Here is a 15,517-nt window from a genome sequence, read left to right on the forward strand (position 1 = left end):
TTTGATAGATCAGACCTCTTGTACAATGAAGGTATTGATGAAAATTGGGCATTTATATCAAGTTTCAGTACGTCTAGCATAATTGTGTGCTGTATCTGACATTATCTGTCCAATCACTGGCCACCCTGGATTCCACATAAGCACTATTTGATTTTGTTTATCTTCTAGTAACTTCAACGGGACAATGAAACAGCCTGGTTTACAAGTATTGGTGAATCCAAAAATGAATTGATTCCATGTGCGCATGCGTTAATAAATGTAGCATGAACCTCGATCACCACCGGGACCTTGTCTTTTCTCGCTTTCTTTTGATAAGTGGTTCGGAATTGTTACGGCATGCAGCATTATAACAACCGATTAAACTAACTCACAGACACTAAGATCTATATACATTTATCATCGCGTGTCAACTATTAAAATGTGTGTTCCTCGTGCGGAACAACTAAATCAAATTATTGTTGAAGTTAAAGTTTAGTGCGTGTTCCGACACAACGTATTATTAGATCTGCCGTCTGTTGTAATTGCCTTGTTTAAATCAAACTCATTCAACATTAAGATCTATTTCAACCCTAATGGAATTATAATGTAGGCTACAAATTGATTGGTAATTCATCTTAAATTCATCATCTGTTTACAATCGAATTTTAATTGCTAGAAATTTAGACATTTTTTCACAATCGGAAAACCAAACGTCTGAAACTTTTGAATTGTGACCAGGATATCAGTACATTGAATAGTATAGTTTATTTGTAGATCTAGAAAACTCAGATATATTTGAGATCCGAGTTTTCTAGATCTGAGTTTCTAGGCACCCTATAGTTTACGTTCTTTCCTCAGTTTCAAAATGTCAATTTGACTGCGCCACTTTATTTGCTATTTTCACATCCTCAAATTCCAATTATTAATTCAAAATTTTCAGATACATTATATTAAGATGTCATATTTATTTCACCACCAGACATTATCTAAAATGAAACCTTGTTCGGATACTGAATCATTTCGAGTGACTTCGGTATTTACAAAACATTTTTTATAATAAAACACAGGGAACACTTTCTTTAGAGAAGCTTCACTGGTTTCCTGTTGTGTAGAGAATCTCATTTAAGATTATGTTGCTTATATACAAAGCCATACACAACTCTTCACCAACATTCATAAAGAACTTATCAAATTATAATATGCTCCTAAAAGAACTCGGAGGTCTTCTTCTGGGTCTAATCTCTTACACTCTGTCCGCCCTTCTACACAGTTTTATAGAAGTCGCTCATTCATCTGTGCCTCAGTTGCTCTTTTGAACGACTTACCACCTGCAATTCAACAAGCATCCACCATCGTTACATTCAAACAATTATTAAAAACTCGTTTTTTAAAAGTTATCTTTTGACTAATTTTTCACTGTCTATTTTTGTTTTAATCATTTTTTAAAAGTTATCTTTTGACTAATTGTTCACTGTCTATTTTTGTTTTAATGTAAAGTCTGATTTATTATTATTATTGAAGATTTTGATTAGCAATAAATTCTGATCAATCTAGGAAGTGGGAAACATATTTGAATTGTGTTTTTTGGCTATACCATTTGATAATGTGTAGCAGTGAGGTGGTACTGTACTCGAAAATATTCTTTGAAATAGTAGTATAGCACAAACAACATGAAGAGAAGACAAGTTACTTGATAGTGATCACATTCTATTCCATTATACAGCAATCTATGTAACACCCTATGTCAGTCACTATTACATATACGTACAATTGTTATGTATATACAATATACAATTCTACAAAATACAGTTTACAATAAAATACTTGAAGAAATCCTAGAATTACGGCCGCAATTCGGCCGCACTGTAGTAGTCTTTACACTCGTTATAATATTAAGAAAAAATAGGTTTGGATTATTCGAATATTTTTCAGTTATTTACAAATCAATGTAATCTTTATCGTCAAAAATATTTCCCTAGTCTCCATTAATACCATCAACTGTATTCCAAATGTTCAGGTCAAAGGTTAACTTGAAAAAAGCCTTTTAAAATATTGAATAAAATATAATATTTAAAATGCAAATACGATAAATATAACTCAGAGGAGGAAGCAATTTTTTATAACTAATTTTAAATACACTGATGCATATAATCAAAATCATAAATTAATAGTATAAATCATATTTAAAACACACAAAAATGTAATGATTTTACATATTTGTTTACTACTAGGCTACTACTGGTAAACATATTATCATTTAAAACAAAATAATATTTTCAATGTGAGAAACATTTAAATTATTTATTAATTAAATATTATACAATAGAACAGCTTTATGTTAAAGCATTTATGTGACAGAGGTTAGTTGAATGCGAAATGCCTGTGCCTGATAAACCTGTGTCTTTCATGTTGATTGGCTAAACTATGTATGGGCATGCACGCATTTGCTCTGTATTAATTGTACTTTCATGGCAAGGTACTCTACGTACGCTTGGTTCCAACTTGGTCACAACGCAAGGACGTAATTTGACGCGATGAATCCACAAAACTGTGATTGGTAAGCGCACTAACGTTGCACGTACATAATTGTGTTATGTACAACAAATGGGAACCAAGCTTTACATTTAGAAATTCATAAGAAATACTACTCATATACTAGATATCCATTATATGAATTACATAAACTTCAAAATCTATCATTGTTGAACAAGTAAAGAAGAAATTAGTTGAGACTAGAATTAATTCATCCGTGGTGTAGTAATATAATTATAGTTTAAAACCATGCTTGCTCTGAGCAAAGCAATGTGTATTAAATACAAACATTTTAACTCAAATTTATTTATTTTAAATAGTATGCACCCTGATATTAGGTTAATTTGTTGGCAGTTACCAGTTAAGTTAAAGAAAAATTCAAAAAAATTTGAATTGATAAATGGGGCTAATCTCTGTCTAAGCAAATTGTCGATAAAAAATAAAATGCATTTGGCAAAAGCTGACAATATAAATAACATCTGGAAATGAGAGAAAGCAGCATATATATTAAAGGCTAGTTGAAGCTTGCACAAATCAATTGGAAATACATACGGTAGTCTAAGCTTGGTTCTCACTAGGACGCTACACAATGTCGTAGTCGCAATCCAGGTTGACCAATCACAAGCAATAGTTTGGAAGATCTATCGTGTTGTGATTGGTTCAATTATTTATGGTGAGATTATGTCCTTGTTTTGCAATCGAGTGGGAAACAAACTTAAGCAATGAAATAGAGTCAATATTTTCACATTATGGCATCATGAAAAGTATGACGATGATAATCACAAAACTGGACACACTAATTCCAAAACCGGACACCCTTGGTGCAAATCTGGACTCCCTTGGTCAAGAATTGGACACGCTTGATCCTAGCTAAAACACTTCTCAGAATGCAATTCATATTAAAAATAAATAATTAAGGATTAGGAGTATAAGAAAATTTTGTTTTGGGGAGGGTTGACCATAGTAAAATAGCATTTATTTCATTTACAACATAATTAAATTAATGAAATAGGCAGTATACTTATGTTGTCTCTACTAGGTAAATGTATTAAGTACAGTAAACCACCTTTCAAATTCATTTCAAAATATACAGTTTTAAATCACTTACAGACATACAGTCATATCATATCTGACATGAATTTAAACAATTTATGTATATAAATTAAATAACTAAAATTAGCCATGGTTTAAAATGAGGTTTTAAGATTTACATAGCAGTTATAATAAATTGAAAATGTACACAAATGTATATTTTGTAAGACACAAGATGGTACAGTATTTTACATTTGCAGTTAATGCATATTTACATCTGATCAATCAGTTTGTGTTACTAGCAGATTCTTGGTACTGTATCTAAATTTAACCAGTATCATAGGCACATCAGTGATACAGTACGTCAAATGAAACACACATCACACCTGTATCACAGATCATAACCTAACTTTTCATGCTACAGACATCACATGTGAAGCACATGGGATGCTGTATTACAGAATTTGCATATGACACTCTCTTAAACTCTCTTACACTCTCAGTAGGAATCATGGCTACAGGTTTTTCAAAAGCCTGTAGCCATGATTTCTACAGTGGCAACCAAGCGTAAGCAAACGATAGAGACCGAATAACAATAAATTAATATAAAAGATTGTTTTAGGGTTAGCCTAGTAGAAATTGTCATGTTTTGTCATGAGCTAGTCCAATTTTTTTCTTTTTTCAGGTTACACTATGAACACCCCTGACTACAAGCTTAGAGTGTACTATACACACAAAAAATTTGGTAATTGGTGTACAACTTGTATTGAAAAGAATTTTGTGTAATAATAAAAATCCCCCCAAAAAATTCCAAAGATCTCTTACCCAAGTTGTTGCAAGGATTTAAGATTTGTAAAAATTTAGTTCTATAGAGAAAATAAAAAATGTCTCAGTTCTGTCCAATGATGTTACAAAAACACTTGTATTGGTCCTGGTTCTTGCAAAATACGTCATAGTACCAAGCAATGAATAACCTACATTGATGAATTACTGGCATAGTGCTTCATGATTAACCACTCATTGGTGGCAAATTGGGCTGTGAACACAACGAGGAAAAACACGCCTTCTTTCCTACCCACTCACCACGGCCAATCAAAATTAAATAAATAAAAATCCAAATGAGCAGAAGTGCTGAGGGTACAATGTTACTAACTAAGCTTACACAAATATGTAAATTAGTAAATAATGTAAAGATGTGGAGTCCCACTTGCATCTTCTGTCGCCCTAGTATCATACGAGTTAATTTTATCAATTAGGAGTCACTCCCAACATACCTAACCTATTCTTCATCATATGCTACCATTTCCTTTCGTCTTTCCGGCTGATTCTATGATTTGCATTAGACATCGGCCGAACTCCTCTAAAATGAGCTGTTCTCCTATATGGGGCAAGTCGCCGTTCCTCTCCGTCTCCTCAGCCTGGGCTAATAAACACTGACAGGTGGCTTCAGCAACATCGTTTGTTATAAATGAATAAGGTAATCTGAACAGTAAATAAAATGATAACAATTTAATGTTTTGTATTCTATTCTCAATATTACCAATATAAACTATTATACAAATATTGCCTACTTAGAGGTGAAATATAAGATTTGATTTCCACAAGGGAATGATATTTTGCTCGAGGGAATATATATTCATGAGATATCATTCCCTGAGTCAATATCAAACTCCTGGAGAATTTACTAGATTTTATATGTTTAATGACAGGGACACGATAATCACGCAAAAATTAATTAACAATCCTCGCAGCAGTAGTATTGTGATGCAGTTTTATCCAAACATGTTTACGTATTTATATAGGCTGTAATATAAGCAAATAATAATTGAAATCCATAATTATTAATTTTGTAATACGTGCTTGGTTTTTGTCTTCTGCTTTCTTTATTAAACCCTTTTGAATTTATTGATGTATAAATCAACAGCCAATTCTCGGTGCAGTATCTATTTCCAAAGTATCATAGGAATATTTGGTAATACAACATCACATGTGTTTCACATGTATTTAGTAGTAACCTAACCCTTAACCTTACATGATACAGGCACAGCATGTGATATAAATCAGATGCTGTATTACCAAATATTCCTATCATACTTCGGAAATAGATAGTATGTGGAGATAAAGAAATGGGAATCGGGTGATATCAAAGTAGAAATTAAATGAAAATTAATTATTTTTTTTAATACAGTCGACTCCGCCTAAGTCGAATTCGCCTAAGTCGAAAAATCGCGAAAGTCGAATTTTTTGGAAAGTCCCAATTCTTTCCTATACATTACTGTGTAATTAGTTATCCGCACTTGGCGGATAACTCCTTGTGATTGTATAGGATCATCATTTTTTTTTTTTTTTCTGTATTATTCTTATTTCTTTCCTTCCATTTTTGTGTAGAGCGTTTCTCTAACATGTGTAAACATAACATTTCATAACTTTGACAACATGTGGGCATTTATGTGAAGTTGTGCACCTCCTATTTTTGAATGACGTCAGAGTTGCGCAACGTGACTTACGCGCGATTTTATAAATTTCGCGTATTTAACATAGGTCAAAAACCAAATAACATTTTGAATTGAAACTTTGCAGAAGTTTAATTTATATTGTGCGCTAACTTTCTGTGGAAAAAAAATTGCGAGTTTTACACAAATTTACGCGCGCACGCGCATTTAAAATTTGAAGATGCGAAAAAACTATTTCTAATCGAATTTCTACGCGTTTCATGTCATTTTGAGCATGTCAAAAATTCCCACGCGCCCGCAATTTTTTACGCGCGCGGTGGGCACGTAGCGTTAAAAACATCGCTTTTTTGAGTGATTTATGTTTTTCCAGCCTTTTCTAGTAATTTTACAAACTTTTAAACAATTTTGATTTAAAATGACGTTATACGAGCACGTAGAATTGAACAATTTGCACGGGTTTTTGATGAAAAAAATCAAAAATTCGTTAAAATTAAGCCTTTTTTTAAACAGTCGTAGTTTCTATACTAAACAATGAAAGTTATTTTTATTACATATTCTGGAAGTTGATGAGTTGTAGATATCGGATCATGCATTAATATGGCTAACAGGACATTTTGATGTCATCGTAAGGCCACGCGAATATAAAATTTAGGATTTTTGTATCTTTCTTCATAGCTCATCACATTTAATAGAGCGCATCTACACTTATCCGTTTTCCATTTTAACCCCGATTTTGATATTGTCTAGGTCAATCAACTATCTTTCACATGAGTTAAAAATATTTTTATTTTTATGACGTCATCATGCCTAAAAATTTAAATTACGTGTGGCATAAATTTCATATTTACAGTAAAATTAAATCTGTTATAGCTCGTAAGAATGAAATGTGATAATCATGATTAAAACGTTTTCTGGAAGCTATTGAATTGTAGATACGAAATCATGTGAACATTTTGCTAATCGGATGTTGTGACGTCATCATATGGCCAGTTATATAAAAAAAGTCGTATTTTCATCTTTTGCGTTATAATTCATTACATTTAAAAGAGCGCGCATCAATATTTCACGTATTCAAATTTCTTGTACACGCTAATATGTTGTTGCTGAGATAATTTCCTTCCGAAATTGCTACCTTCGCGTTTCATTTTGAAACCGTCAGCATGTTAAAAATTGGAATAAATAGCGGGTCCCGTATTTTCCCCTATTCTACACTGTATGTGATTGTGATATGTATACAGATTATACTGTGTATACTATATGACACAAAATAACAGAATTCAGCAATAACAACATAATCATATTCTTCAGTCCAGGTCATAATGCCATAATCTTTTTCCGTGTGCAATATTCCAACGCATGACGTGCTCGTGGCGTTTCTCGTGCGGATAACTAACTCGTCAAAGTGACGAGTTTCATGTCTAGTTTTTATTTGTAAGTCGAATTTTTCTAAGTCGAAATTCGTCTAAGTCGACGTCTTTTTGCGGTCCGAATACACACATTCTTTAGTGATTTATATCGTATAAGTCGAAGTCACAAATTACGCGGCAACAACGCGCTAAAAAAGCCGATGAAACGTACGTAATTCGATAAACAAACAACAGAGGGGATAATGTGGGACCATATCGGTTCTCTCAAGCAGGTTGTATAGTATAGGCGGCGTCCTACAACTCGCGCTAGTGTATAGTGTATGAGTTGTTTAAGCGTTGAGAACTTGAGCGGCGTTTTGTGGGTACCTATTTTGTGCTAGACAGATGGCAATAAACAATGGATACCGATTTCGAATAAGAACCGAAATGTATTTATTATACGTTTTTGTATTGTTTTGGGCTTAAACCATAAAAGAAAATACAGTTTATCATTGCCGATAAAGAGGCTTAGCATTTATTAGGCCTAGCTAGCTAGCTAAGCAAACTCAATTCAAGAAGGCTCATCGCGTGGGCCGCGATCGCGACAGGGCAGGGTCCACTAGGCCTAGCCATAGCGCGGCTAGTGAGTGAGCCTAGGCCTAGCATTTTTTTGGCAAATCTGTAAGTCGAAGTTCGCGTAACTCGAATTTTTATACCGGTCCCATATTTTTATAATTTTTAATAATTTTATAATCCCTTCTTCTTTCATTTAGGAGAAAACTTCATTGCTGAAGGCTACTGTTCCACTGGCTCTAGATTGTGAAATTTCTGAATTGATAATAATTGTAATAAAAGATTTTTAAAAAATGCATTAACCACCACTAACCTTTCACCAGACTCATTTGTCATAGGTGCTTTTGAAGGAAAGTCCTGGAATTGTGAAAGTTTTGATTTGGCTGCTGTTTGTTGCTGAACTCTGACCTCTGCGGCATCTGCTAAATGCATCAGCGTTTTCCGTTCAGGACTTTCTTCAAAGTTTTTGCAGCCATAACACTTACAAGCTGACGAACACAGAATTTTGGCCTGTAAGAAATCACATTAAATTAAGATTTTTGTTCAATTGATATAATAAGGTGTGAACATGCATTATTTATATAAAGCAGACAGTAACATTCTATCTCTGTCTGCAATATAAAAATGTATGTGGCAAAAAAATGTGATGCACCCATATATGGACATGATTATGTCATATCACTACCATATTTGGGCACATCACACTTGTTTTGTCAAACTAGTTTAATAGTGTAGACAGAGCTTTATGTAATGTGCTTCAAAGTTCTAAACATCATCAACATTTTTTTAATGAAATTTCACTTACAAAAATGGGCTAGAAATATCCAAATGCATGCAAATAGATTTAAAATAGGCAAATCGGTATAATTACGATTTAGTACACATAAGCGGAGATCAAAAGGACAAAAAATGAGAAATATAATAAGACTTAATTGGTTCATTACTACAAAAAATAATGGTAAATAATTATGAAAAAGTTACCTCATAACATTCACAATAGTTCTTGAGACATCCAGACCGTTTACAGTTGCATCCTTTGTTATGGCGGCGTTCCCCTGCCGTGCCTCGTCCCTTCCCGATCTTCGGATGAAAAGCCTGGGGGTTCCTTTCAAGACATGAGCGGATTGCACGACTTCTTTCATCTTCATGATCCAAATTATTCAAACAATTATTGCAGTTACAATTGCTACAAAATTCTCCATTCGCAAAACAATCGCAATATCTAGAAAGCAATTGGAACAGAGAATTATATATTTTACTATTGCACGCGACTAAAAACTGAAATTGGGGAGAACAGGGTGAACCTAAGTGAACTTAATCACTGTAGCTGAGCCGGTTGACACAACCCCAAATGAATAAAATGTTCATATACTGTATATATAAATCCAAAGGCAAATTACTGAAAAAAATGACAATCCTGTGGGTATCAGTGGCTGGATCTCAATGGAGATACAAAAATAAAAAGCGAAAAGCTAAATCAAAACGATAAAGTAAACAGCCAGAAAAGTTAGCAGAGCTTTCGGGCAACACTAGCCCTTCATCAGTGCAAGTGATACTGTCATCATCATTGTGATACATCAAATCAGAGGTGCTAATGTGTAGCTAGTGAGAATCAGACAAGCACATCATTAATACAGTATACTATACTATATTTTACAGTACATTCTTTAATACAAGCAAATTCACTCTTACTTACCCATTTAAACTATGACGTACAGCTGAGATTGCTGTTGGTGCTTTGGTATATACTGTATATATATATATATACAATATTCCAGTTTCATTGATGAAGGGCTAGTGTTGCCTGAAAGCTCTGCTAATTTTTCTGCATATTTTACTTTATTGTTTTGATTTAGCTTTTCGCTTTTGTTTTGTATCTCCATTGAGATCCAGCCACTGATACAGTATTGTCAGTATTTTGCCTTTGGATTTATATATATATATTATACAATATTCCAGTTTCATTGATGAAGGGCTAGTGTTGCCTGAAAGCTCTGCTAATTTTTCTGCATGTTTTACTTTATCGTTTTGATTTAGCTTTTCACTTTTGTTTTGTATCTCCATTGAGATCCAGCCACTGATACAGTATTGTCAGTATTTTGCCTTTGGATTTATATATATATATTATACAATATTCCAGTTTCATTGATGAAGGGCTAGTGTTGCCTGAAAGCTCTGCTAATTTTTTTGCATGTTTTACTTTATCGTTTTGATTTAGCTTTTCACTTTTGTTTTGTATCTCCATTGAGATCCAGCCACTGATACAGTATTGTCAGTATTTTGCCTTTGGATTTATATATATATATATATTATATAATATTCCAGTTTCATAAATGGTGGGCTAGTGTTGCCCGAAAACTCTGCTAATTTTTCTGCATGTTTTACTTTATTGTTTTGATTTAGCTTTTTGCATATTTTATTATGTATATGAGATATCCACTAAAGTTAGCAGTAACTGTACACATGGAACCAACTTGCCTGGGTAAATAACTAAAGCTATGTCTACACTATCAAACTACTTTGACAAAAAAGTGTCATGGTACAGTAGCGATAGGCCGAAATATGGTAATGATATGACATCATCATGTCCATATATAGGCACATTACATTTTTTTGATAGTGTAAACAAGGCTAAAGAATTCAAGTTTTAAGAACGTACTTGAAAGAAACATATTGAAAGAACTTGGAAATGCATTGTTTTAGAGGAGGGCTGGTGATGTTTTCATAAAATATGAACATACTTACAATTTTAAACACTGAGACCTTGTGCAGTTACATGGTTTTCTAGGCCTTGTTCCTGGAGGTTCTGGTTGACTGCCACTAGTGGATATAACAGTAATGTTATCAGTTTAGTAAAACAATACAATAATTTGAATTGTGGTAGATGGTCTACCCACTTTACCGCAACTTTTACAATGTATGTAACAATTCAAGTGCATGCCTGTTTTTTAAAGACGAGCGAGTGAGATCACACTCCTAAACTACCCTTGAGGAGTGCGATTTACAACACTCTTAAATTTGGTAAACTTCTACACACCAAAATACAAACAGCACACCTACAGCATCCCTGAATGTATTGAGGAGTCCAGTCATTGTGATACATCAAATCAGAGGTGCTAATGTGTAGCTAGTGAGAATCAGACAAGCACATCATTAATACAGTATACTATACTATATTTTACAGTACATTCTTTAATACAAGCAAATTCTCTCTTACTTACCCATTTAAACTATGACGTACAGCTGAGATTGCTGTTGGTGGTTTGGTTGAAATTGGAATATACGAAGCAGTATTTTGATTTTGCTGTCCAACCTAACAAGATATCAAATTATATATTTAATTTGTAAAACATGTTTTTATTAAGGTACAAATATGGAAAATAACGTTTTAAATGCCTTGTGTCTTTGGTAGAGTAAATCAGGAATAGGTTCTCTATGGACCAAAGGCACAGAATGTAAAGCATCTTTCCTAAAGGGGCTTTCACACCTTTTCCGGCACGGTCCTGGTCCAACGTTGTCAAATCAAATGTCAATGTTTTCATACAGCTACAGTAGAACCTTCATTTTACGTACGGTATGGGACCGGAAGGCGTACGTAAAACAAGGGATTCGTAAAATCGAGGTTGACCTTAAATTGACCCCAAATACGTAGAGATCGTAGATATAAAGGCTACCGTGTTTGCCTACTTTACTGTACAGATTGCAGGTGGTCACTAGCTAGGCCTTGCCTACTAGACTATTCGGGCCAGGCTGAAAACAAAACATTTATGTTCTATTTGATTTGGTTCCGGAACCGTGCCGGAACAGGTGTCACAGACCCTTAAAGGATACAAGCAATACAGCACAGACAGGTCCCAAAAAAATGCAACTCCAAGGTTCCTTTATGAAGTTGGCAATTTGGACCATTTTAAGGCTACTATATCACAAATAACATTTCACAAATAACATTTCACAATAGGGTTATGTTGTTTTTGTTGGCAAAAAAGTAAAGTATATACTTACAGGAGCAATGTATTGTACAGGTAAAACTGTGATGTTCTGTGAAAGGTTATTTCCTGTTAAGAGTGTTCCTGCTGGAATGCTTAGTTTGCCAGACACCTGGCTAGTAGATGTGTTTGGTTGGATTTGAACCGGCCTGTTTGGCATTATCATACGTTTGGCTGTTGTGGTAGAAGATGTGGATGCAGACCTTATGGCAACCTATGAAGAGAACACACCATCATTTACAAACTATAAAACTACAAGAACCAAAACTTAAGCTCTGTCTACACTATCAAACTAGTTTGTGACCAAATGTAATATCCCCAAATATGGCAGTGATATCATATGATCAAGTCCATATATGGGCACATCACATTTTTTGTCACATAAAGTTTGATAGTTTAGACAAAGCTTTATTTCTTCTAAACCAAGTACAAGCTACAAATATATTCTTAAAATGCATTAGAATAATATGAAATACCACAAATTCTGCAACTACTGTTTATCTATTTGTAAAAATGCATCAATAAAAACTATTGATTTATCATTCTTTAGAAAGTATTTAACACTTTTTGTCCATACTGCACAGTTTATAATATATTCTTGAAGAAGTTGTAAGGTGTTCCACTAAGATTATGACCTATAAGATTTACACCTTTAAAAAAAATACTATTTAATATACAGTATAATCAAATTTTATTTGAACTACCTTTATGAGGTTGGTTCATCTGTCTAAAACGTCAAGGAAATTTATTATATATAGCATAAAACCAGTACGTAAAATTGTTTGTGCTAGAGGCTGGCATTAGACTTACTTGTGTGGCAGGTGCAATGGGGACCCCTTGCATTCTAAACTGCTGAGGCATAAGACTATTGTTTGATAAAATCACTTTATTCCTTGTTGCTTGTTGCTGGGGTGCTGCTTGTTGAATTATCTGCTTACCTGTAAAAAATAAAAGCAATAATCTTCATCACTGCTATCAATATATCAATTATAAATAGCACTAACTATCTCCTCCTAAATCACACGACCATTGGTTTCCCTTTTCAAGCTTCAGCACCTTTTGATTCTCTTTTACCCTATGTCAGAATGATTTTAGACCTTTTTTTGCAATTAAAAAACCGCTAGATTGCTTATTGCTACATTTTTGTCCATTAAAACTTTTAGGATGACAAACTCCATCATTAATTATTCCACAAATAATACAATTATTATTATATGCTGCATTAAAAAAATTAATAATTATAATATTAACTAAAAAACCATTAAATTATAAACTTTTTTTTTTACCATATTTAATGAGGGTGATCCATCCAGCAATTGCTGATCATTAGGGACCCTCAGAGGTTCACAAGACAAACATACACAAGATGCTCTACATAAACAAAGTCTTATTACAAGTCTTTGGGAGTGGAGTTGTAATTTTGTCCTTAGAAAAAATCCTGACATGTGACAGGACTTAAACCCAGGATCCTTGAAGTGGTAGACATGCATCATAACCACAAAGCCACAACTCCACTCCTAAGTTCTAACCTGCAGTCGTTGAAATTGAAGACGATGGTACAGTGACTAGACGAATGTATGGGAACTTGTTACCAGCCACTTGAATAGGTTGAAGATTGCTAGCGTTACTGAACGTCAATGATGTACCGGCCTGTTGTAAACTTGCAATGCCAGACGCATTTTGCTGCAACACTAAGTTCGTTGATGGCACTGTGTTCTGCATAAAGAACAAAAGAAAAATCTTATAGAATTTTTAAGCAAAAGTGTTTTATTGACAGTGGGTTTTGACAATTTCAAATCTTAACCATTTAATCTGGCAGTAATTATTCCATTCTTTGTGTTAGTTATATGTTTAAGTTTTGAATCAATTTATATTTACAATATCTTTAACTAAATAAACCTCTGCAAAGATCACTACATTATACTTACTATTCCACTTGCAATTACAGTTGTAACAGAGGGGGTTGTCTTTGACGTTGTTACCAATCCTTTTATTATCACCTGCTGGGGTCGTGGCGGAGCTGGGGCTATTTTCTTTGGTGTTGTGACTGATGATTTCACAGGACTCTTAATTTGTGTAGAGCTGGAGGTGATGGTTTGACCAGCTATAAGTTTTGACATTGCACTACTTGATATTACAATGCTTTTGTTTAGTAGACTGCCCTGAGTGACTGTAATCACCTTTACCGGTGAACCTGGAGTCAATAATTTACCATCAACTGTTTGTAAAATTCCCGACGTTAACTTTGGTGTGGTACCAGCAACCGACACAATCTTATTTGTGGTAGGGTTTTTAGTAATGATTACTTTTGTGAGTACCTGATTCTGTCCAATTGATGGAGGGGGACGTTTTAAAATAGCCTGAACGGCAGCTGACGTTGCAGTTGGATTTATACTTGATACGGTAACCACTGGCTTAGCAGGAGCTAACGATATGGGAATAACATTTGTTTGTAAGTTTGGAGCTGATAGTACAATTGTCTGTCCTTTACTTGTAGTGATCACTTGACCAGTCTTTCCAGCTATACTGATAGTCTGGCCCTGCGAGGCAGCTGCAGCGATGGTTGTAATAGTCGCTGCTTCCATTTTGCTTTTGCTTTGACCACTGCCACTAGATGAGTCTTCCATGATATAATATCTTTTAATTTAACGATTTGTGTTTCATTAAAAAAATTGACAGCAGTACATTCCTATGAGTACAAAGAAAATTGGAAATAAAGAATTTAAATGTTAAAAACAATGAGTTTGCATTCAGTATTGTGCAGTACAGTAGTGCAGTTACAATACCAAAAACTGGAAAAATTCAATTTAGGTACTGTACACTACATTTAATGGTTTTATATAATAAGCACAAATAATTACTAAAGTCCCAGAGAAGGAGCAAATGTTTTTTTATACTACTAGTATTAACTTAGCAAAAAACAATAAGATAGAGAGGTAGAATAGTGTTTCTAATTAAAGCTGAAGTCTCATAAACCAAGAGTTGATGGAGAGTTTACCATCGCTCTATGTATGTCTGTATGTACAGTACTTATTGTGGACAAAAACAAAGACTTTTTTTTGTTTTTTAGGATGACACAGCACTGCACACAGAATGTTAACTGCAAGTTTTTCAGCTGCTATGCTTATACGTGTTTTATAATTAATATGTTTTTAAAATAATAACCATTTAGGCCTAAATTTCTTTAATTGTTTAATGTGTGCATACATTTTTTCTAGGCCTAGGCAAGGTCCTACACCACCTACACAACCACGACCGAGCTGTGTGGAATGACACACCGAAACCCGTGTTGACAATATCCGCGATCGGGAGGGTTTATATCGTGCCTCAGTTTCACACATATTTTTACATTTTGTATTAAAATAAAACACACAAACACATAATGTATAAATACCTCAATAGCTATATGTCTTACCTAAAGTATATTTTATATAAAATCGTTCTTTGGAAGGGAGTTTTGGGCTGATGATTTGGTGAAATTTGTTCAAAATCACGCGCCCACCATTACTATCCCATAATGAAAATTGTGCCACCAGAAAAAAAGTCAGGCTTGACACTAAATACTATAAAATATTTTATGATTTAAAAAAAATACGTATATACATTTGTTAAAATA

General features: G+C 33.8%; 1 protein-coding gene across 2 annotated transcripts; it reads right to left on the reverse strand.

The window, feature by feature from the left end:
- Window positions 1-980: 980 nt before the first annotated feature.
- LOC140051948 (protein lin-54 homolog) lies at window positions 981-15,401 on the reverse strand. 2 transcript variants are annotated; one of them, XM_072097302.1, is made up of 10 exons: window positions 15,317-15,401; window positions 13,830-14,590; window positions 13,431-13,617; window positions 12,712-12,839; window positions 11,918-12,115; window positions 11,137-11,228; window positions 10,661-10,735; window positions 8,897-9,137; window positions 8,229-8,425; window positions 981-5,025 (listed from the first exon to the last, which is right to left on the reverse strand). In XM_072097302.1, the coding sequence occupies exons 2-10, from the start codon at window positions 14,526-14,528 to the stop codon at window positions 4,833-4,835; spliced, it is 2,010 nt and encodes a 669-aa protein (XP_071953403.1). In that variant the 5' UTR covers window positions 14,529-14,590; window positions 15,317-15,401; the 3' UTR covers window positions 981-4,832. The 2 variants fall into 2 exon arrangements, with proteins under 2 accessions (XP_071953403.1, XP_071953404.1); XM_072097303.1 differs by lacking the exon at window positions 15,317-15,401 and having other exon boundaries at window positions 13,830-14,604.
- Between the last annotated feature and the right edge of the window lie 116 nt (window positions 15,402-15,517).

The sequence above is a fragment of the Antedon mediterranea genome, chromosome 6 (assembly GCF_964355755.1).
Source record: "Antedon mediterranea chromosome 6, ecAntMedi1.1, whole genome shotgun sequence".
NCBI classification, from domain to species: Eukaryota; Metazoa; Echinodermata; class Crinoidea; order Comatulida; family Antedonidae; genus Antedon; species Antedon mediterranea.

Coding starts and splice junctions, on each gene's coding strand:
- LOC140051948 (XM_072097302.1), bottom strand. CDS start 14,528: ATGGAAGACTCATCTAGTGGCAGTGGTCAAAGCAAAAGCAAAATGGAA. Junction 10,736..11,136: donor GTACGTCATAGTTTAAATGG/GTAAGTAAGAGA, acceptor TATATCCACTAG/TGGCAGTCAACCAGAACCTC. Junction 8,426..8,896: donor ACTATTGTGAATGTTATGAG/GTAACTTTTTCA, acceptor GATTTCTTACAG/GCCAAAATTCTGTGTTCGTC.